The sequence below is a fragment of the Ranitomeya imitator genome, chromosome 5 (assembly GCF_032444005.1).
Source record: "Ranitomeya imitator isolate aRanImi1 chromosome 5, aRanImi1.pri, whole genome shotgun sequence".
NCBI lineage: Eukaryota > Metazoa > Chordata > Amphibia > Anura > Dendrobatidae > Ranitomeya > Ranitomeya imitator.
The window spans coordinates 184,830,469-184,855,374 of record NC_091286.1 but is presented as its reverse complement, the minus strand read 5'-3'; the positions used below and the strand labels follow the sequence as shown (position 1 = coordinate 184,855,374).

Below are 24,906 nucleotides of genomic sequence, written 5' to 3'. Positions count from 1 at the left end.
GCTTCCCAGTGATATAGATGGTGATGGTGTGAGGTGCAGACAATAACGAGGACACAGGGTTGCAGTCTCTTTACCTCTTTACTGAAGACTTTTGGATCCTCAATCCAGAGCACAGTTAACAGGGCTGTCTGAGACCGGCCATTCCGAAGGCACATCCAGAGTTCCCTTTGCAGGTGGAAATCAGTGCCTACCATTAGCGCTTGTGTGTTGTAGTGCTTCCCTACTGAGCATTCGGGATAGTCCTCACAACTTCTATTCTCGTTCTTTCTAAATCGTTCCAGTTCTTTCTAGTTCTCCGTCCCCCAGGTATGTTATGGCTAGGACGCACCTGTTTGACGGGTAGGCTCTGATTTCTTCCGGGACCCTAGAGACGCCCCTCTCCACGCGTTGCCCCCTATGTCTGCTTAGGTGATGTAAGGTAGACAGCCAACCTATAATTAACTGTCCTGCGGAGTTTGAAGTAAGGCATAGAGTCAGTTACTTCCTCGGTGTTCCGGCCACCGGCTACGCGCCTCAGTAGGATGTTGCCGTTCTCCGGGCATGACTCCTACTGGCTCTCCTTAGTGCTTGATCTCGTTTCTCACTGTCCACAATATCCTTCGCTTCGTGTCTCTTTCTTAGGATACCGCCGCGGGGTGTACAGGCGCGGTTCTGTAACGTTGTGTTCTGTTCGCTAGGTACCTTCCAGGTTCCCACGCCTGACAGGGCCCCCCCTGAATCTTCTCCCTGCAACACCCCCTGCCACGGGATGTTGCCTGAATCCAACCCAGTCAGCTTCTGACTAACTTCCTATCCAACCCCTAGTTTTACCAGTGTGAGGAGTGGCCCAATAAATAAAACCTTTTGCTCCCCCTAGTGGCCGGAGTGTGAAGTGTAATGTGTGCTGGTGATACCTGGTCAGGAGAACTCCTTTAGTGCCATCAGACGTACCATCACTCCCCTTAGTGGCAGAGCGACGTTACTGCAACGACCAGATCTCTGGGGCGCTGCAATAACACCAAAAGGTTTTATCCACTCATGGTTAGTGGTTGGGTGTAGCCATTTATTGTTAAACTACTGTGTTTTCTCTTTTTAAATCATAATAAAAACCCAAAACATCCAAATGACCCTGATTGAAAGTTCACATACCCCATTTCTTAATACCGTGTATTGCCCCCTCTAACATCAATGACAGCTTGAAGTCTTTTGTGGTAGTTGTGCATGAGGTTCTTTATTTTCTCAAATGGTAAAGCTGCCCACTCTTCTTGGCAAAAAGCCTCCAGTTCCTGTAAATTCCTGGGCTGTCTAGCATGAACTGCGCACTTGAGATCTCCCCAGAGTGGCTCAATGATATTGAGGTCAGGAGACTGAGATGGCCTCTCCAGAACCTTCACTTTGTTCTGCTGTAGCCAATGACAGGTCGACTTGGCATTGGTTTTTGGATCATTGTCATGTTGGAACGTTCAAGTACGTCCCATGTGCAGCTTCTGGGTGGATGAGTGCAAATTTGCCTCCAGTATTTGCTGATAACGTGCTGCATTCATCTTTCCTTCAACTTTGACCAAGTTTCCTGTGCCTTTGTAGCTCACCATGTACAAAACATCAGCGATCCACCTCCGTGCTTTACAGTAGGAATGGTGTTCCTTTCATCATAGGCCTTGTTGACCTCTTTCCAAGTGTAACGTTTATGGTTGTGGCCAAAAAGTTCAATTTTGGTCTCATAACTCCAAATTACCTTGTTCCAGAAGTTTTGAGGCTTGTCTCTGTGCTGTTTTGCATATTGTAGGTGAGATACTTTGTGGCATTTGAGCAGTAATAGCTTTCTTCTGGCGACTCGACCATGCAGCCCATTTTTCTTCAAGTGCCTCCTTATTGTGCATCTTGAAACAGCCACACCTCTAGTTTTCAGAGAGTCCAGTATTTCAGCTGATGTTATTTGTGGCACTTCTGTGCATCCTGAACAATTTTACTGGCAGTTATGGACGACATTTTTGTTGGTCTACCTGACCGTGGTTTTGTTTTTACAGAGCCCCTGATTTTCCATTCGAACACTGCTGACTGGCATTATCAATTTCTTGGATATCTTTTTGTATCCCTTTCCTGTTTTATATAGTTCAATTACCTTTTCCCGTAGATCTGTTGACAATTCTTTTGCTTTCCCCATGACTCACAATCCAGAAACGTCAGTGGCTGTATGAAAGATGCAAATGTCTGTCTGGATCCCAGAAACTCAGCTTTTATGCCAACCCAACCACTAACCATGAGTGGAGAAAAAGTTTTGTTGTTATCATTCATATTCTCTGAAAAAAGGACAAGGAGGCAAAAATTCTATGTAAACTTTTGAGCACAACTGTATAACTGAAATCACAGTCTCTGTTTCTACATTATGCAGCTCTCAGACTAGTTGGCAAAAACCTGGTGACAGATTCCCTTTAAAGTATTCATATTTTTAAAATATACAAAAAAGGAAGGGCTGTTACAAAAGCCCTCCTAATTACATGTACCAGAGGCACTGTGCAGCATCAATAATCTGTAGATTCGGGTGCCCTAAGGTCTCGAAGGTGTGACTCTTCCAGATGTCTGTACTTACATGTATTGTCCATGACAGATGCACATTAAATCATGTGGAATTTTATCCATCTTGATTATAATAAAGCTCTTCCTATCTTCTTTTTACCTATTGATGGATAATTTCAAACAATATCAAACGTATAATTTGTTTTGCTAAATGTGTAAGTGGTCTGTGGGCCCCATGGACCCTCCCTACAGGTGCAATATCAAAAGATATTTTACATACAATACACAATTTTAAAATATACCGTAATCCCTGACAAAGAAACGTAATGTATAATTAGAGGAGATTACCTAGCATGCATAAAATCCTAATAATAATTATCTCATTTTATTTAAGGACTGTGAGAAATTTGTAGGCAGAATCATGATGGGAAATGGTCTTGAACTGAAACAGGTTTAGTAACCTTCTTGATGATTAGGTTATGTCAGAAATTAGCTTAGCTGGACAGTAGCTAAAGTGAAAAGATTCTGGAAATTATTTGTTTACATCTCTGTACATTTTTGACAGACTAAAAGAATACAGATTAAAACATATTTTTCAAGACCCTTTTATACAGGTATTAATCAAGCTCATAGGATCGATGATAATAATGGAAAGTAAAATTACTTTATTACTCCCCTGGCGTGCATCATTGTTGCACTAATGGGGCTGCACTTGTGATGCTTCAAGCTGCATGTTGCATACTATGGTACTTTTCCCAGGATGAATTTCACTAAATGGATATTTGGAATACTAGCCCACCTTCCTTACTTCTTTCTACAATGCAAATGTGGATCCAAAAATTGTGTGCTAGGTCCATGCATACTCGTTCTCCACAGGATATTAATGATCTACCTTGAAAAGGCACTTCAATAATGATGTCCCATATAGTGGGCAGGTGTTCAGAGCCTCTTAGATCAGTAGATGGGACAACATCACATCCTGATGACAGCCATGGAGGCACATTTTTAAGGTAAGTAAATTACAAAAATATTAAGTAGTTGACTGTAGGTTATTCACAGAATATATGTGATCTTGTAAAACAAAAATGTTCAGAATTAGGATAGAAAACTTAGCATATACAAAGGACTTCTTAAGACAGAAGGCATTTACATGCTAACTTTAATCACATCTTCATGCAACTAAGACATTAAAGATGTTAAAGCAGTGTGAGCAGCCTCTTCTTACCTCAGGACCACTGGTATATTCAGTATTAGATAAAAAAGACAGGGTGGACAGCAGTGTGAGCATCCTCTTCTTACCTCAGGACCACTGGTATATTCAGTATTAGATAAAAAAGACAGGGCGGACAGCAGTGTGAGCAGCCTCTTCTTACCTCAGGACCACTGGTATATTCAGTACTAGATAAAAAAGACAGGGTGGACAGCAGTGTGAGCAGCCTCTTCTTACCTCAGGACCACTGGTATATTCAGTATTAGATAAAAAAGACAGGGTGGACAGCAGTGTGAGCAGCCTCTTCTTACCTCAGGACCATTGGTATATTCAGTATTAAATTAAAAAAGACAGGGTGGACAGCAGTGCGAGCAGCCTCCTCTTATCTTAGCACCCCTGGTATATCAATCATTAGATCAGAAAGACATGGTGAATAGCTTCTTTTAAGATCTGCAGTGCACCCTTGTTTTCTCCAGTATTAGATCAGAATGAAATGGCAGACAGCAGTGTAACTGGCCTGTCCTTGCCTCGGTACCCCTGCTTTCTCCAGTATTAGATGAGAAAAAACATGGCAAACAGCAGTTGCCAGCATTAGATCAGAAATACATGATGAACAGCAGTTTGAGCATACTCTTTTTTACCTCAACATCCCTGATATCTCAATTATTAGCTCATATAGACAAGGTGAACAGCAGTGTGAGTGGCCTCCTACCTCGGAACCCTTGGTAACTCCAGTATTAGATCAGAATGACAGGGAGGACAGCAGTGTGAGTAGCCTCTTCCTACCTCAGTACTCCTGGTATCTCTAGTATTAGATTAGAAAAATAGAATGGATAGCAGTGTGAGCAGCCTCTTCTTACCTAAGTACTCCTGGTATCTCCAGTATTAGATTAGAAAGACAGAATGGATAGCAGTGTGAGCAGCATATTCTTACTTCAGTACTCCTGATATCTCCAGTATTAGATTAGAAAGACAGAATGATAGTGGTAGCAGCCTCTTCTTACCTCAGTACTCCTGGTATCTCCAGTATTAGATTAGAAAGACAGAATGGATAGCAGTCTGGATAGCAGAGGGCAGCATGGTGGCTCAGAGGGCAGCACGGTGGCTCAGTGGATAGCACTGCAGCCTTGCAGTGCTGGAGTCCTGGGTTCTAATCTAATTGGACAACATCTGCAAGGAGTTTGTATGTTCTCCCCGTGTTTGCGTGGGTTTCCTCTGGGTACTCCGGTTTCCGTCCACATTCCAAAGACATACTGATAGGGAATTTAGATTGTGAGCCCCATCTGGGACAGCAATGATAACGTGTGCAAACTGTAAAGCACTGCGGAATATGTTGGCGTTATATAAATAAAAATATTATTATTATTATTATTAAATCAGACCCAGCTACCCTTAAACCATCAGCAAGTTACTTTGGACAAATCATAAATACATACAGAATCGTTCTTCAAGTTCATCTGAGACATGGGAATGGATAAATGGAATTGGGTACAGGTACATCTATAATGTGTGATCCTGTCTCATACCGAATGTCAACACTTTACTGGCACTAGGAAATCCTTCACTTTTGTGACAAATGCACTGAAAAAAGCAACAGAAATGCAGCAAATACTTAACGTGTGCTTATACTCAAACAGTGACACCATCAGTTTGAGTCAGTATTTTGCACAGAATGGACTTTCTGATTTCAAATGACTAAAGGATAATTTTTGGACCTTTTTTTATTATTTAAATAATATACGGTACGTGAAAAATTTGTAAGTGTACTGTTATTAAATAGGTCTCATCATTTCTAAGGTGAGATCACTTTAAATTTATTAAGTTGCTGTTTGCATGAGAGAGATTTGAAAAGGTTGGATACAGTAGTAGGAGACCTCAAAGTGTTATACACATCTTTTCAGGGCAGTTAGAGAACTTGTAATTCATAGTGAATATATTTGCCAGAAATTTAATTTATTTTTTTTTACAAAATTCCCTAAACATTTGTAGAGGCTAAGAAGACCTTAATTCTAGCAATGTATCACTTACTCAGCTGCTTGCTGCAGTTTTGCTAAATTCACTGTTTTATCTGCTGCAAATCTACCAGTTCTCTGAATGAACCCCACCTTCAACACTGATTGACAGCTTTCTGATAGGGAATTTAGATTGTGAGCCCCATCAGAGACAGTGATGTTAATGTGAACAAATCTGTAAAGCGCTGCGGAATATGTTAGTGCTACATAAAAATAAAGATTATTATTATTATAGCAGTGTGAGCAGCCTCTTCTTACCTCAGTACTCCTGGTATCTCCAGTATTAGATTAGAAAGACAGAATGGATATCAGTGTGAGTAGCCTCTTCTTACTTCAGTACTCCTGATATCTCCAATTTTAGCTTAAAAAGACAGAATGGATAGCAGTGTGAGCAGCCTCTTCTTACCTGAGTACTCCTGGCATCTCCAGTATTGGATTAGAAAGAAAGAATGGTTAGCAGGGTGAGCAGCCTCTTCTTACCTCAGTACTCCTGGTATCTCCAGTATTAGATTAGAAAGACAGAATGGATATCAGTGTGAGCAGCCTCTTCTTACTTCAGTACTCCTGATAACTCCAGTTTTCGCTGAAAAAGACAGAATGGATAGCAGTGTGAGCAGCCTCTTCTTACCTCAGTACTCCTGGTATCTCCAGTATTGGATTAGAAAGAAAGAATGGTTAGCAGGGTGAGCAGCCTCTTCTTACCTCAGTACTCCTGGTATCTCCAGTATTAGATTAGAAAGACAGAATGGATATCAGTGTGAGTAGCCTCTTCTTACTTCAGTACTCCTGATATCTCCAATTTTAGCTTAAAAAGACAGAATGGATAGCAGTGTGAGCAGCCTCTTCTTACCTGAGTACTCCTGGCATCTCCAGTATTGGATTAGAAAGAAAGAATGGTTAGCAGGGTGAGCAGCCTCTTCTTACCTCAGTACTCCTGGTATCTCCAGTATTAGATTAGAAAGACAGAATGGATATCAGTGTGAGCAGCCTCTTCTTACTTCAGTACTCCTGATATCTCCAGTTTTCGCTGAAAAAGACAGAATGGATAGCAGTGTGAGCAGCCTCTTCTTACCTCAGTACTCCTGGTATCTCCAGTATTGGATTAGAAAGAAAGAATGGTTAGCAGGGTGAGCAGCCTCTTCTTACCTCAGTACTCCTGGTATCTCCAGTATTAGATTAGAAAGACAAAATCGATAGCCGTGTGCGCAGCCTCTTCTTACCTCAGTACTCCTTATATCTCCAGTATTAGATTAGAAAGACAGAATGGATATCAGTGTGAGCAGCCTCTTCTTACTTCAGTACTCCTGATATCTCCAGTTTTAGCTTAAAAAGACAGAATAGATAGCAATGTGAGCAGCCTCTTCTTACCTCAGTACTCCTGGTATCTCCAGTATTGGATGAGAAAGACAGAATGGATAGCAGAGTGAGCAGCCTCTTCTTACATCAGGACTCCTGATATCTCCAGTATTAGATTGGAAAGACAGAATGGATAGAAGTGTGAGCAGCCTCTTCTTACCTCAGTACTCCTGGTATCTCCAGTCTTTGATTTGAAGTACAGAATGGAAAGCAATGTGAGCAGCCTCTTCTTATCTCCGCATTTATAAAAAGAATTACATTTCCTTTTGTTATTTTTCTATTCCCTGAGAACTCCATTCATCTTCAATGACTGTGTCATTTTTTTTTGCTTCTCCAGCACATCCCGCACTTTTTATTTTTCAATATTCTTAGTCAATTTCTGCTATTATTAAGTCTTAAATATCTGCATTTTAACAGGAATTCAAATTATTGTGCAATATAACATTCTATTATGTAAATGACTAGTTCATTATCTCTAATATTAGCCTACCATTTCATATTCTCTAATCAAAGGTTGCACTCTGATGTTTTACGAGACATATGAAGGGAATTCCACAGAACAGAGTACTTCACCGAGATATGCCCTGTTTGCTGAAGACAGCATTGTGCAGTCAGTTCCGGAGCACCCGAAGAAGGAAAATGTCTTCTGTCTCAGCAATTCCCTTGGAGATGTTTACCTATTTCAGGTTGGACATGTCTAATAAGTTTATATGCTGTAATGGATTTTATATAATTTGGAACTTATTGTTCTATGTTGTGCTGGCAATTTATATATAACCCTTTTCTGGAAGAAAAATATAACAAATTATAAGTAATGTAATGTAACTTCTGTGAGCTCAGTAATATATTTTTTCCATCTTGTGCTCTTGGCATCGCTCTAGTTGTCTTCTGCAGGTTGTAACTTGCTGAATCGCTCTAGTGTTTTCTGGGCAGCCCGATCACTTCTCAGTGTAAGTCTATGAGAGCAGGAACAACTCTATCATATACATAGACTCCTTTCACATTGCGTTCTTGCCCATGTTCAGCAGTCCCATCAGGACTTGCATCCGAATTCCCCTACACAACCAGATTTGGACATATGCACCTGTAATAGGATGCAGGTACTGAGTGTGTCACCACGGAACAGATAGACCAACAGTTGAGGGGTTTATTAACAGGAATCAGGTTCTCCTTGCAGGGAGGAAGAAGTGGAATATAACTAACAATATAACAGTGCAAAAATATGGGAGTCAAACAGTGTGACAGTAGAAAACGGAATTTCTTGGGAAAAAAACACTTATCAGTCTTATGAGGACTTGCTTGAAGGGTCGTCTTCTCCAACGTAGGTGCCGAGATACAGCAGCACCTCTCGTCCCTCTATTGTCCGTGGGCTGAGTAGTCTGTAGGAACTCGCTGCCTGGGGTTTCGCGAGTTAATGTGGTATACACCGGCTCTGAGTCTTTAACTTTTGCAGCACAGCCTATCTCGGGAAAACAATGGTCAGTCTATTAATAAGTCTCTCAACAGGAATCAAGGGCTCTGCACTGGTACCGTGGGTACCAGGGGTCACAGTCTCTGCACGGGCCACTGTCTCTGCACGGGTGTCAAGGCGCCCCTCTCCAGTCACTGCAGAGTCTGCTTTATGCACTCACAAGATGCAGTCTTTTTGGGCGATCTCCCTGTATTTGTCCTCTGACCGGAAGCTCTCCCTCTTTCCCGGAGTGCAGCTGCATCCTGCTCTGACTGCTGCTCACACTGCTCTGACCGCTGCTCACGCTGCTCTGACCGCTGCTCTGACTGCTGCTCTGACTGCTGCTCACGCTGCACTGTCTCTTGTGCACTCGCCTTTCCCGCTCTCTGCCCAGCTTCCTTCCTGTCCCGGTCTCTAAGTCTGCCCCCTGGGGAACCTGTAGCACAGCTCAATGGTTCCAGGCATGGAGCCGAGATGGTAGCCGCCCCCCGGACTCTTCTTGTGCTTCACCTCCTTACATTCCCCCCCTCTTTCTGCTCGCCATTCCACGGGTGAGATTTTCAGGAGTTCCTGTGGGCAATCTTCCAGTCCTTGCACAATCTGCTGCCAGATGAACTCTTCCTGATTGTAGCGAACGGGGGGTACACCAGCCGTTGAAAATTCAGAGAGTCTCAAATCAGCAGGGGCGGTGGTGTCAACTGCTGTGGGAGGAGTCGAGGTTTCCTCTCATATGTTGGTAGTTTCAGGACCAGCCCTGTTTCTGGATTCCCTGGGAGAGATTGGGAGTCTTCCTCATCTTCCACATCAACATTGATCACTGACGCAGCCAGTGGGGGGGCTGGAGCCAATTGAACTGATTCAGGATCTCGAGACAAACATGGATGCCACATATTCCTGTGCAGTGCGCGGGTGGGTGTCCCCTCTTCCGTTTTGGGCTGGACCTCATAAACGGGACCCCCATTGCCGAGCCGCTGCTTCACTCGGTACTGCCTTTTCTCCCACTGGTATTCTAGTTTGTTGTGTGGCCGCTTTTCCCTCACTAAGACTCGATCCCCAGGCCGCATGGCTGTCTCCTTTTGAGGAGCTACCTGGGGATGCTCCAATTCTTGCAGCCGGTTCTGCACTAGACATTGAATTGTCCGCAGCCGACGATGATGTTCTTGAACTGAGGAGTACACCCCGTCCATGGGTAGTCCTCCTCAGGTTAAAGGTCCAGCTCTGCCAGCCCCTTCCCGGGTCGGCCAAAGAACAAAGAGTAGGGTGTGAATCCGGTGGTGCTGTGTTTCCAATTGTTATACACCCACACCAATTCAGGGACGGACTCAATCCACTTTGCCTTCTGGTCATCTTCCAGTGTCCTCAGCATTTGACTTATCGGGACTTATCGATTTTGTACAGCTGGTGCAGCTCCTCCATCTCTCTTCCGAGGAAGCAGGCCCCTTGATCAGAATGGATGCGCTTGGGACACCCGTACACCTGTATGAAGTGTTTGCAAATTGCGTGAGCAGCAGACTCGGCAGTCTGGTCCCGCGTGGGCGTCACTACGGCAAATTTAGAAAAAGTGGTCAATCATCACTAAACAATGCTCATAGCCTTGGTGTGCTGGTCCAACTGTCAAGTAATCTATTGCCAGTAGGTCCATGGGGCCAGAAGACCTCACCGTCCCTGTGGGGGCTCGTTGTTCTGGTGGTTTGACCAACTCACAACTTCTGCATTGCTGACATACTTTCTCCACAATGTTCCTTAAGTGGGGATGATAAAATAGGCGCTGTAACCACTGGAAAGTTTTTTCTGGCCCAAGGTGTTCTCCTTTCTCATGTGCTTCCTTAGCCACCTGATCTATCAAGGACGAGGGAATCACCATCTGCCATACAAGACTGGGTTCTGTTTGCAGGAATACCTTCTGGTACAGGATACCATCCCGCAACTGGAGCCTCTCCCACTGGCGTAGCATCTTCAGTACTTCATGTGACATGGACCTCCTCTCGTGCTGATTGGGTATTTGTTAAGACACGACCCACCTTCTCAACTGAGCTAGCTCCGTATCCTCCTGCTGCACTCGGACCCACTCATCGCAGGGCTGCTCCAGCAAATTCACACAGGCCTCTTAATGTTTAGTTTCCCTAATCACTGCCACAGTCCTGGCAGTCTCTCCAAAACCTGGAACCTCCACATCTTCCAGTTCTTCATCCTGGCTTGGTGCTGGTTTGTGATAGTTTACTCATGAGAGGGCATTCGCATGAACATTCTCAGCTCCTCTTTTATACAAAATTCTGTATCAGAACTTGGCCATTCGGGCTACCCAACGTTGTTCAAGGACCCCTAACTTGGCATTCTCGAGATGGGCCAAGGGATTGTTATCGGTACGTACATGAACTTCTGAGCCAGCCAGATATTCCATGAACTTCTCAGTCATTGCCCACACCAGCGCCAACAACTCCAGCTTAAACGAACTGTAGTTTTCTGGATTCTTTTCTGACTCATGCAAAGAGCGATTAACGTATGTGATGATACGCTTTTTCCCATCCAGCATCTGCAATAGTACGGCCCCGAGGCCCTGCAGACTCCCATCAGTGTGCAAGATGAATGGCTGCGTGAAGTTGGCGTAGGCCAGCACGGGGGCCTCCATCAAAGCCTTCTTCAAAGCCAAGAATGCCTCTTCCTGATGCTTCCCCCACTGTATGTTCCTGTTTTTGGCGCAAGAGGGCATTCCCCTCAACAACTCCTGGAGTGGATTAGCAAGACGGGTAAAGTGTTTTACGAAGCATCTGAAGTATCCTGTGAGTCCCAGGAACGCATGCACATCTTTCTCAGTTTTTGGAGTTGGCCACTCTTGTACCACAATGATCTTCTCCTGGGAAGGCCTCACCCCCTCAGCGGAGACAACGTGTCCCAAGTATTCAATCTCGTTACGGAAGAGGTGTCATTTCTGGGGGGGGTTTCACTTTCAAGCCGTACTTCTGTAGCCGACTCAGAACTTGCTCTAGTCTCTGCAGATGCTCCTCAAAGGTAGGGGAAAAGTCGATGATATCATCCAAGTAAATCAAACTGGCTTCAAAGTTCAGGTCTCCCAGACATCTCTCCATGAGACGATGAAATGTTCCTGGAGCACTTGCTAGGCCAAAGGGCATCTGGTCGAACTCATACAGTCCCATCGGAAGGATGAAAGCCGTCTTGGCTCCATCTTGCTCAGACATGGGCACCTGCCAGTAGCCACTGGCCAAATCTAACGTGGAGAAATATCTGGCATTCCTTAGTGCCATCAGGGACTCCTCTATCCTGGGCAGTGGGTACGAATCCCCCACTGTGCAAGCGTAGAGCCGGTGATAGTCCACACAGAACCACAAGGACCCATCTTTCTTTCTCATCAAGACTATAGGGGCAGCCCACGGGCTCTGACTCTCGCGTATAACTCCCTTCTTCAGCATGTGTGTTAGCATTCCCTTCACCTCCTGGTACATCTTTGGGTGTATTTGGTGGTACTGTTCTCGGATTGGTGCCGCATCACCGGTGGGTATCTCATGGGTGATGGCCGTGGTACGTCCAAAGTCATCTTCATCTTTGGCGAACACCTCCTGATATTTCCCCAATAAGGCTTTCACCTGAGGTACCTGCTGCGGAGAGAGAGCTCTGCCCTCATGCATTCCAGTGTCTGGCACCCTTCTTGCAGTAATCGGGGGTCCGGAGATGCCTTCGCTTTGACGGTCACCAGTCACGGATCTTCTGGCCTTGTGGTCAACTGTACCGCCTCAGTTGGGACCAACTCGTCTAGGAGGCCCAGGACTTGGGAGACTTCACTTCGGGGGGGCAAAGTTGCATCTGTCTCCCCCAAATTTATGCAGTGCACAAGGACAGTTCCATCCCACACGGTAGCCAGGGACCGCACAACCAATATTCCTGACGGAAGCTGGTCGACTCTGCTGGGCTCAATTTGGACTTCAACCCCTTCCAGTGGGATGCCAGTTCGAATAGGCAGGGAAAGCACCGTCTGCCCAGGGGGAAACACTCGATTGACTGAGGCAGGGGCAATTACTTTGCAGAGTTCCTTTCCATCGCTGTATGCTTCCCGGACCTGGGCCAGTTGTTGAAAGACCAGTTGTCTTTGTTGAAAGACCCTTTTAAAAGGCCAGTTGTTGAAAGACCCTTTTCTGGGGGGTTTGGTTGCTCCATTGTTGCAGGAACTGTTCCAGGGACTCATTGAAAACCAGGTTTCTGAGGTCTTTTAACACATTCATGCCACGCTAAGGTCTTTAGCTACCTCTCCATCCACCAGTATCACTCCTCTTCTCCTGAGGTCTTTTCCGCAGACCTCTATGTTTATCCATACCACCCCTGCGACCGGGATAGGCAAGTGATTGGCCACCATATGTTTGATCACAGGGTTACATTCGGGCCGTAGCGCCTCTGTGAAGTGACGGAAATATCTCTCAGGCATGGTGGTCACTTGTGAGCCGGTGTCTATCCGGCACCACACTGCTCTTCCATTGATTTCTGCCCAGACTAGAGGGCATGTGGAAACAAGACTGGGGAGACTTTTACTACTCTTCTGTTCTTCACACTCCGAGCGGTGCCCCTCGAGCTCAGAGCCACCTAGTTTAAAGGAGGGCGCGGGGATGGTCGGCTCTGCCAGGGACACAATCGGGTAATTTGGCCGGGTTCTCCACCTGTGTAGCATGTAAGAGGGCTTCTCCTCCTGATAGTTTCACCCTTCCTTTTGGGGGGCAGCTTCTCTGTCTCACACCAGAGGGCCGGGCCCTTCTACCAGAGTTCTTCTAGAGGCTGCCATTTCTTCACGGACGTGTCTAATCTCCATTCTCAGGTCCTCCACCCACTGGGGGATATTGTCTGCGGTGGCGGTTACCTCCCCGCCCTGCACCCTTCGTCACTCCCTGTTCTTGTTCTCGCACACGCCCCTCACCTCAGAGAAAGTCATGTCTGGCTTTACTCGCATGCGCTCTCGCAGTGCCTGTTTCATCATTTCGTCACGCAGTCCCATCACCAGCTGATCCCTGAGCACCACATCAACTGATCCAACCCCTACACCGTCTTTTCGTCTGATAGCAGTGTGAAGTTCTTGTAGGGCGTTCATGAATTGGGTCATGGTCTCCCCCTCTAATTGTATCTGGTGAAATAGTCGCATGCAAAGTTCCCCTACGTCAGTGGGGTCCCCATGCGTCTCCTCAAGTATGCACAGCACTTTGTCCAGGGTATCTCTCTCCCGGGGGGACCTATGCATGACAGAATCCCGCGCCTCCCCCTCCAGGGCCATCAATGCAATTTCCGCCTGCAGGGCTGATGTCATGGGATGCATCCGCATCATTCCCCAGATACGCGCCGTCCAACTCCACAGCATTACATTGTTCCCAGTGAACCTTGACAAATTATTCAACATAGTTCCCAGGGAAATGCTAGACCTGGGAACTTTCCCAGCTGCTTGGTCTGTCCTTTCCACGCTACCGTGTGACATCCTGCCGACTACGCCAAATGTAATAGGATGCAGGTACTGAATTTGTCACCACGGAGCAGACAGACCAACAGTTGAGGGGTTTATTAACAGGAATCAGGTTCTCCTCACATGGTGGAAGAAGTGGAATATAACTAACAATAAAAAAGTGCAAAAATATGGGAGTCAAACAGTGTGACAGAAAACGGAATTTCTTGGGAAAAAACACTTATCAGTCTGATGAGGACTTGCTTGAAGGGTCGTCTTCTCCAACGTAGGCACCGAGATACAACGGCACTTGTTGTCCCTCTGTTGTCCGTGGGCTGAGTAGTCTGTAGTAACCCGCTGCCTGGGGTTTCGAGAGTTAATGTGCTATACACTGGCTCTGAGTCTTTAACCTTTGCAGCACAGCCTATCCCGGGAAAACGATGGTGAGTCTGTTAATAAGTCTCTCAACAGGAATCAAGGGCTCTGCAATGGTACTGTGGGTACCAGGGGTCACAGTCTCTACACGGGCCACTGTCTCCGCACAGGTGTCAAGGCGCCCCTCTCAAGTCACAGCAGAGTCTGCTTTATGTTCTCACAAGATGCAGTCTTTTTGGGCGATCTCCCTGTATTTATCCTCTGACCGGGAGCTCTCCCTTTTTCCTGGAGTGCAGCTGCGTCCTGCTCTGACCGCTGCTCACGCTGCTCTGACCGCTGGTCTGACCACTGCTCACGCTGCTCTGTCTCTTGTACGCGCGCCTTTCCCGCTCTCTGCCCGGCTTCCTTCCTGTCCTGGTCTCTAAGCATTCTCCCCTGGGAAACCTGTGGCACAGCTCAATGTTCCAGGCACGGAGCCGAGAAGGTAACTGCCCCCAGACTCTTCTTGTGTTTCAGCTCCTTACACACCAATGGGGCCATAGACTATAATGGCGCCAAGAGAACCAAAGAGCGCTCTGATGTGCATAATTTTGATGCAAATATGCCTATTAGAAGCGGGCACACAGACGTAGAAAAAGGGACCACTGAACATGAGCAAGAACACAATGTGAAATGAGCCTTGCATTGAGAGCTTGTGACTGTTAGTTCTAAACTCAAGTGAAGCAGAAGCTGCAGTCATAAGATTGTGAATCGGGACCAGAGTGGCTCCTGGAGGAGTATAAGACAGCAGCTGGTAAGTATATTACTAAGGTCAGGGAACTTACATTAGTGGCACCACTTCACCAGTGAACCAAAAAATAACTATGATGTGGTGCTTAAAGTATTAAGCTTACAGTGGGTATGGAAAGTATTCAGCCCCCTTTAAATTTTTCACTTGTTTCATTGCAGCCATTTGGTAAATTCAAAAAAGTTCATTTTTTCACATTAATATACACCCTGCACCCCATATTAACTGAAAAAAACTGAAATGTAGAAATTTTTGCAAATTTAATAAAAAATGAAAAACTGAAATACCACATGATCATAAGTATTCAGACCCTTTGCTCAGACACTCATATTTAAGTAACATGCTGTCCATTTCCTTGTGATCCTCCTTGAGTTGGTTCTACTCCTTCATTGGAGGCCAGCTGTGTTTAATTAAACTGATAGGACTTGATTTGGAAAGGCTCACTCCTGTCTATATAAGACCTCACAGATCACTGTGCATGTCAGACCACGTGAGAATCATGAGATCAAAGGAACTGGCCAAGGAGCTCAGAGACAGAATTGTGGCAAGGCACAGATCTGCTCAAGATTACAATATAATTTCTGCAGTACTTAAGGTTCCTAAACACACACTGGCCTCCATCCTTAACCCCTTAATGACCGCCAATACGTCTTTTAACTGACCTGAGATATAAGAAAATAGCCTCCCCATACAGATGACAATCCAGCATCTGTCGGCTGTACACTATAGCTGACAACTTGCTGTACCAGCCACGATCAGTATTTGCACCTTCTAAATCTGTTTAACCCCTTAGATGCTGCTGTCAATAGTGACTACATGATTATAAATGGTTAACAGAGTGTGGGGGCTTCTTCTTTATCCCAATTGGTGCCCTCAGATCATGATTTTGTTGTCCTGATGTTTGCGATGGCAATTCATGACCAAATAGTGGTCTTAGAGTCTGACGGCTGTAGTAATCTGTTTAGAAGTTAGCAACATTTAGGTGGTAAAAATGCACATTTTCATTTCTGTCATACCACTTTGCATTAATTCCTGTAAAGCACCTGAAGGGTTAATAAACTACCTGACAGCAGTTTTCAATATGTCAGGGGTGCTGTTTTTAAAATGGTATCACGTTTGGGGGTTTCCCAATATATGGGACCCCTAAAGTCACTTCAAACATGGATAAGTCCCTAAAAAAATAAATGTGGTAAATTTCTTTGAAAAAATGAAAAATTGCTGCTACAATTTTAAACCTCCTAAAATGCTAACAAAATAAAATAACATTTTACAAATGGTGCTGATGTAAAGCCAACATGTGGGAAATGTTATTTATTAATGGTTTGCTGTGGTATGACTATCTGGATTAAAGGGATAATCATTCAAATTTAGAAAATTGCAAATTTTTTAACATTTTTCTCAAATTTTTTATATTTTTTATAAATAAACACAAAAAATGTTGAACTAAATTTACCATTATCATAAAGTATAATGTGTCACGAAAAAACAATCTCAAAATCACTGGGAATTGTTGAAGCGTTGCAGAGTTATTACCACATAAAGTGACACTGGTCAGATTTCAAAAATTTGGCTCGGTCACTAAGGGGTTAAATGGAAAAAGTTTGGGACCACCAGATGTCTTCCTAGACCTGGCCGTCCAGCCAAACTGAGCAGTCATAGGAGAAGAGCCTTGGTGAGAAAGGTAAATAAGAACCCCAAAAGATCACTGTGGCTGAGCTCCAGAGATGCAGTAGGGAGATGGGAGAAAGTTCCACAAAGTCAACTATCACTGCAGCCCTCCACCAGCCTTAATGGCAGAGTGTCCCAACGGATGCCTCTCCTCAGTGCAAGACATATGAAAGCCCACATAGAGTTTGCTAAAAAACCCCAAAGGACTCCCAGACTATGAGAAATAAGTTTCTCTGGTCTGATGAGACAAAGATTGACCTTTTTGATGATAATTCTAAGCGGTATATGTGGAGAAAACCAGGCACTGCTCACCTGCCCAGTACAATCCCAACAGTGAAACATGGTGGTGGCAGCATCATGCTATGGGGGTGTTTTTCAGCTGCAGGGGAAGGACGACTGGTTGCCATTGAAGGAAATATGAATGCGGCCAAGTACAGAGATATCCTGGATGAAAACCTCTTCCAGAGTGCTCTGGACCTCAGACTTGGCCGAAGCTTCACCTTCCAACAAGACAATGACCCTAAGCACACAGCTAAAATAACAGAGGAGTGGCTTCAGAACAACTCTGTGACCATTCTTGACTGCCCCAGCCAGAGCCCTGACCTAAACCCAATTCAGAATCTCTGGAGAGACCAGAAAATGGCTGTCCACCAATGTTCACCATCCAACCTGACGGAACTGGAGAGGATCTACATGGAAGAATGGCAGAGGATCCCAAAATCCAGGTGTGAAAAACTTTTTGCATCATTCCCAAGAAGGTTGTTTTTACTCAATACTGAGCAAAGGGTCTGAATACTTATGACCATGTGATATTTCAGTTTTTCTTTTTTAATAAATTTGCAAAAATGTCTACATTTCTGTTTTTTTCAGTCAAGATGGGCTGCAGAGTGTACATTAATGAGACAAAAAAATGAACTTTTTTGAATTTACCAAATGGCTGCAGTGAAACAAAGAGTGAAAAAAATTAAAGGGGTCTGAATACTTTCCGTACCCACTGTATATGTCTTACACCCTTATATGTCAGGTTCTTTGTTTGTAACTAGAGGAAATTCCTTTAAAAAGTAACATACAGTAAGCTTAGAGCATTGGCATGAGGTAGATGATAACTTATTGATTTGTGGGAATCCCACCACTGGGAACCCCTTTGATTTGTAGAACAGGAAATTTTTAACCCCTCTAGGTTACCGACTGCCTTCTTTTCATTCTCTTTGGGGCTTCAGAAAAAGCTGGGCACAGTACATTTCTGCTATATTCTAACTATTGGTGCGGCTCCCAGATATTGGACCCCCACCGATCAACAGGTTATCACATTTCCTGGTGATAGATAATTGATAACTTCTTTTCACTGGATAAATCCTTTATGTATTCTGCAGACATAGAGTAGAACATTTAATCCATGTTTATTTGATTTTTTTTACTTTCTTCATGACCTTTATTGTCATTGATTTAAATGGAAATAGTGACCAGTTTTTGAGTCTGTCAACAAATGCCACCACCTTTATCTGTACTGCATTACAACAACATGTATATTGATCCTAACTCGCCCGCATATTCCCCAAAATACAATTTGAATTGTTACCCCCCTGTATTTAAATGAGTAAGGTCCAGTCCGATGGATGTCATCGCTGTGGGTCTGTGTCTCCTCTCTGCCCCTATAGTGGTTTGCAAAAGTTTTCATCGCCTTGGCATTTTTTGTGTTTTGATACCTCACAACCTGGAATTTAATTCTTTTTTTTGAGGGTTTCCATCAGTTCATGTAATGAACATGTATACAATTGTGAACATATGGTTTTCTTTTTTCTGTTAGGCCGGGTTCACACTGCGTCCTGGCAGTCCGTTAGACGGACTACGTTACACCACGGCATAAACGCGGTGTAACGTAGTCCGTTAAGGCCGCCATTGACTGCAATGTCGGACGCATCGCTAGCGCATGCCCATTGTGGCGTCATTGAGTGACGGACCAGGAGACGCGGACTGCAGCGTTTCCGGGTCCGTCACTGCTAGAGCAGATAGAGCTAGCAGATGCTCTATCTGCACTAGCGCGATGTAAACGTCGGCACTTGCGCTAACAGCAGCCCGTTAGCATATGTGCTGAACGGGCTGCTGCCAATGCATTGTGAACCTGGCCTTAAGCAAAAAACAAATAGAACAAAAACCTGTGCATAACTGTTGACCACACTTAAGTCAGTACTTTGTAGAGTGTCCTTTTGCTGCAATTACAGCTGTAAGTCTCTTTGGATAAGTCTCTGAGCCTTCCACGTCATGCCCATGGGAATTTTACCTATTCCTAAAGGCAAACCACTCAAGTGTGGCTTTATCAGTATGCTTTGGATTATTGTCTTGTAGGAACCTCCATCCCAGTCTCAAATCACTGACAGATTGAAACAGGTTTTGCTCAGAAATATTCTTGTATTTCACACCATCCATCTTTCCCTCAACTTGGACCATTTTTCCTGTCCCTGCCAAAAAACATCCCCACAGCATGATGTCAGCACCTTCATGTTTCAATGTGGGGATGGTGTACTTGGGGTGATGAGTTGTGTTGGTTTGGTGCCAAACATAACATTTACCTTGTTGGCCAAAAAGTTAAATTTTGGTCTCATCTGACCACAGCACCTTTCTTCATACATTTTTGGAGTCTCCCACATGTCTTTTGGCAAACTCAAAATCAATTTTTGCGTGCAAGTAAAGGCTTTTTTTCTGCCCACTGTTCCATAAAGTTCACTGGAGTGTATGGTTTATTGTGGTCGTATGGACAGATACTCAAGTCTCTGCCTTGGAACTCTGTAACTAATTCAGGGTTACCGCTTGTCTCTGTGCTACCTCTCTGATTAATGCCCTCTTTTCCCAGACTGAGAGTTTTGGTGGGCGGCCCTTTCTTGGCAGGCTTGTTGTGGTACCATGTTCTTTTCCTTTGATGATAGTGGATTTGATGGTGCTCCTGGGGATCATCAGAGATTTTTTTTTCATAACTCAACCCTAACTTCTCAAGAACTTTGTCTCTAACTTCTTTGGAGATCTCCTTGGTCTTTTTGGTGGTGTTAGGTTAGTGGTGCCTCTGGCTTAGTTTTGTTGCAGCTTCTTGGAGTTTCAGAAAAGCTGTGTGTATACTGACAGATCATGTGACACTTAGATTACCCACAGATGGGCTTCCTTTTATTCTACTAAGCACGCGACTTATGAAGGTATCCAGAACAAGAAAAGTAACAGCGCACTCACCGGTGTTGAGCAAAAAGCGATTTATTCACATGAAATCATGCGGTGCAGGGAGGGTGGTGAAACACATACGGATGACAGCTGTTTCGTGCTGCAAGCACTTCAACAGATCCAGATTACTTATGAAGGTAATTGCTTGCATCAGAAATTTTTAGGGGCTTCATCGCATGGGTGAATACATATGCACATGCCAATTTTTAGCTATTTGATACCATACATTTTTTCTCACTTCTCCAGTTCATTTAGACTGTTTAGTGCTGATGTGTCACACACAAATTAGATTACAAAAATATTTAAACACAGGTTGTAATGTAACAAAATGGGTAAAAGGCCTAAAAGGCCAGGGTGAGATTTGTTGCTCTATATGGATGACGTAGGATGCGTGATCCACATCAATCATAGCTGAAGGACAACAATTTTGAGAAGAGAGGAGGCACCGATAGAGTGATTATACCCATTGGACCGGATCATCCTTGTTTAAATACAGTACAAGAGCAAATCAAATGGTATTTTTGGTGGTATACAAGGGAGTAAGGAGACAGTATACACGTTTGTGGAATGCAGTCCAGGGCAGATAAAGATGGTGGCATTTGTTGAGAGACTTGAAAACTGGTGACAGTTTCCATTTAAGAACTATTCATTTGTTTTTTTATTCAACCTGTAGGCCACTAGCCAAACAGATCTCGAAAATTGGGTGACAGCAATTCACTCTGCCTGTGCCTCACTTTTTGCCAAGAAGCATGGGAAAGAAGACACCATCAGACTGCTAAAGAGTCAAACTAGAAGTATTATGCAAAAGGTTGATATGGACAGCAAAATGAAGAAGATGGCAGAGCTACAACTCTCCATTGTTAATGACCCCAAGAATAGAAAAGCCATAGAAAACCAGGTGTGTTAAATCATTTTCCACCAGTGAGTGCTTTATTCTGCTAGTGATTTTATAAAGCTTGGTATGTATCAGGCCTAGGACCAGCAACCCTTGGCAATCTTTGAAACTATACCTACCAGCATTCATCTGTCAGGGCACATTGGGAAATGTAGTCTCGCACAGCTAGAGTGCACAGGGAATCCTGCTCTAGGACTTATTATTCATAAATGTCTGACAGAAGATCCACCTTTTTGTCCATAGTTACCAATCAGAGCTCAATTTTCTTTCCCTTAACTGCTTTCGTACTATGACAGCTGAACGGTGATATGCTGCTATGGGAAACATGGCTAGTTTTATGATTTGATTTCCTTTTAAGAGATACAAGCAGGCTTGGACTGGCCCACAGGAGAACAGGAAACTCCTCTGGTAGGCCCCTGTGCAAGAGTGGGCCATCACCCTCTTATATATAAGCAGTGCTTGGCACTATATACTTGAATCACTATGTACAGATAAACGCAGCATTTTATTCATTTAACAATCTACTCTGTTAGTTGTTATATAAATTTGTGATTGGGGATTTGCATGGAGCTGAAAGTTGGGCTTTGGAGTTGGTTACTGTGGGCCCTTGACACCCCAGTCTGACACGGGCTGCAAGTAAAGGACATAGATTTTTCTTTATGTATGTAATCCACTTGTTGAACTGGATACTGTTTATGCACTGTCATCTATGGACATATGCCATGCACCAGATATATACACCATGCATCCTGTACTTAGAGCATATCATATGTATTTATTCATATATTAGAATAATTACGTGCTCTCTTTATTACGCACAGAAAACCTGTAGAATCTAGAAATGAATCTAGAAATAATCAGCCAGGTTTCATAAGCCATTGGGGGCGTAAAAACTATTGCTACCTAAATGAAATGATTTTGCATTAATATGACTCCTCGCACCACTCCGACCCATTACAATTCCTACAATCATTTTAACTAAACACTTTTATGATTCTATGAGACATCATTTTGCTGATTTCATCTAGGTTTCCTACCTTCATATATCGACTTTATGCTGGGTGTTTCCATGTCTGATAACACCAAGCATTACACACAACTGGGTTGTCTCATTTGTGTATATAGGTGTAGAGACCAGAAGAAGCAACTGGTAGCAGTAGTTCTAGTCCAGTTACTGCTATTCTCTTTAATTAGATAGCAGTATGTCCATATGCCTGCCTAATAAATAAATTAGCTGCACTAACTAATCTGTTTGGATAGATTGTAGTGTATGGTTGTGAGTACATAAGAAATAATTAATTTGCCACTAACTTTTCATCATTAATATCAGGATCATTTGGAATGGTTCTGACTTGTCCACAAAAAGCTTCAGGCTTCGCTAGTAGTATTATTTTATAAAAAGGAAGGCTACCAATTATCTAATATGCCTGGCAAACAACAACCGATTTCAATCGTAATGTTAAACATATAGTATAATAACAATCCATTTTTATATAAAAGCTCGTATAATATTTCTATTCCAATTTTTGTTGGTGCCATATTAAAAAAAACAGCCATAGTGCTTACATACTGTTTACCTAATTAAAGGGGTTGTCCAGTCCAAATCAGTAAGTGTGCAGTCACTCTGTATTACTGCAGACTTATGAATCCTCCCAGTGCACACATTGTGCACTGCGGAGATTCTCTGGTTTCTGAGTCGGGTTCAGAGGTTATGTATGAGTTATACATATGGTACACCTGGCCAGAGCCTGTCCAGTGGGCATGGCCTCGCTCCATACACTTGGGATTCAGGCTCACAGAGTGACTACAGGCTCATTGATTTGTTCCGGATAACCCCTTTAAAGATTTTTCCCTTTTGGAATGAGTTTTTTTTTTGCTTTTGAGGTTTATTTGTTTCCTTTCCTTTTTCCAAGAGTTGTGTTGTTTTTTTTTTATCTATAAAGCTACATGAGGCCTCTTTCACACGTCAATTTATTTCCGGTACATGAATAACCGGCGAGCAGGGGAGAATGAATGAATGAAAAACCCGATGTTGGGTCCTCCTCTGTTTTTAAACCAACCCGGCAAAACTCACATTTGGATATGGGCCCCCAGCCTAAAAACAGCAGCTGCCCAGAAAAGGCGCATCTAATAAAGAAATCATACACTACACAGTTTTGCCATCTTTATTATACTGCTAATCCAAGCGACGCCCTTGATCTCCTGTAAAAAAAATAAAAATAATAAACCAACAATATACCATACCTGTCCGACGTTCGGTCCCACGGTATAATCCGTATCTGGGGAATGTACAGTTTACAACTGGAGCAGTGCTAAGATATACCGTGGGAGAATGCAAGTGATGAGGTCACGGCAGTTCAAGCTCTGTCACAGTGACCTCATCACTTGCATTCTCCCAGGGTCCTGAGGTCACAGGAGTTCATGCCGGCAGCAAGCACAGACTCAGTGAAGTCACCGCTAGTTACTGAGCCTGTGCCCGCTGCTTCTCATTCATTCCCCAGTAGTTTACTGCCAGGGCGTTCGCATCGTAGCACCGCTCCGGTTGTAAACTGCACATTCCCCAGATATGGATTACGCTGTGGAACTGAATGCTGGACAGGTATGGAATGTTGTTGGTTTATTATTTTTATGTTTTTTACAGGAGATCGAGGGCGTCACTTGGATTAACAGTATAATAAAGATGGCAAAACTGTGTGGTGTATGATTTCATTAAAATACTTTATACTTACTGTGTGGTGTTTATTTAACTCTTTACCAACTATAGCATTAGTAATGGAGAGGTGTCTTATTGACACCTCTCCATTACTAAGCTAGGCTTAATGTCACCTTACAATAGGAAGGGGACATTATCCCCCCATTACCACACTTGCCAGCGCTACAGGGCAAGTGGGAAGAACCGGGCAAAGCTCCAGAAATGGCGCATCTACTAGATGCACCTTTTCTGGTCAGCTGCGGGCTGCTCTTTTTAGGCTGGGGGGCCCATATGCATGGCCCCTTACCAGCCTGAGAATAGCAGCCGGGACCTGTGAGTTTTGCCGGGTTGGTTTAAAAACATAGGGGGACCCCACGTTGGGTTTTTCATTCATTCATTCTCCCCTGCTCGCTGGCAGAGCAGGGGAGATAAGATGAGAGCCGGCTTAAGCCCCAGCTGCCGGGGAACAGCGCTTACTGTAGTGCTACTTCCCTGTATCCATGCACACGGAGGACAGTGTGCACTGTTCTCCGTGTGCACCTGTGTTTTTTGCGGCCCGTGTGTCCAGGTGAAACGGACATGTCTGCGTGTTTTGCACTTGGCCACACGGTCCGTGAAAACACACTGACATGTGCATAGACCCATTCATTTGAATGAGTCTACGTGTGTACGTGTCTCCGGTACATGTGAAAACTGTTTCCACAAGTACTGGAGACACGGATGTGTGAAAGGGGCCTAGGGCTTGTTGTTTTTGTGTTACAGTTTTGAATGACACATTCATTTCCCCATATCATCTACTGAAAAATGAACCAAGCTTCCAAATGGGGTGAAATTGTAAAAACAAAATACAATTGTGCCATTGTTTTTGCATTTTGTTTTTATGGTATTAAATTTGCAGTTAAAATGGCCTATCAAAATGATTCTCCTGGTCAGTAAAATAAGGCAATAACGAATTGGTATTTGTTTTTATATATTTTATTACTAGAAAAAAACACTGAAACTCATGAAAAAAAAAGTTTTGTTTATGTTGCCATTTACTTAGACCTGATTTTTTTAATTTTTCCATCAAGGAACTGTGAGAGGGCTTGTTTGTTGCATGTCAAGCTGTATTTTTTCATTGTCATCATTTAGGGGTGCATAGGACTTACACAAGTAGACAAAATTGTAATTGTACACATGGTCAAAATAGTTTAAATTCTTTCTAGGGTACCATAATTTTTGTCCAGACCATTTTCATAGATTTTTTTTATACATTTTTCTATTGAACCACAATTCAGTAGCAATGTGTGATTTTCATTAGTTGACATTCAGTACATTTAAATAGAAA

At 43.8% G+C, this 24,906-nt stretch overlaps 1 protein-coding gene across 3 annotated transcripts in view; it reads left to right on the top strand.

The window, feature by feature from the left end:
- Window positions 1-24,906, top strand: part of TIAM2 (TIAM Rac1 associated GEF 2) — an 810,124-nt gene that overhangs the window by 357,555 nt on the left and 427,663 nt on the right. For all 3 annotated transcript variants that reach the window (XM_069769403.1, XM_069769402.1, XM_069769404.1), the window contains exons 6-7: window positions 7,588-7,760; window positions 20,666-20,890. In XM_069769403.1, the coding sequence (XP_069625504.1) occupies window positions 7,588-7,760; window positions 20,666-20,890 (398 nt within the window). The remainder of the gene's footprint in view (window positions 1-7,587; window positions 7,761-20,665; window positions 20,891-24,906) is intronic.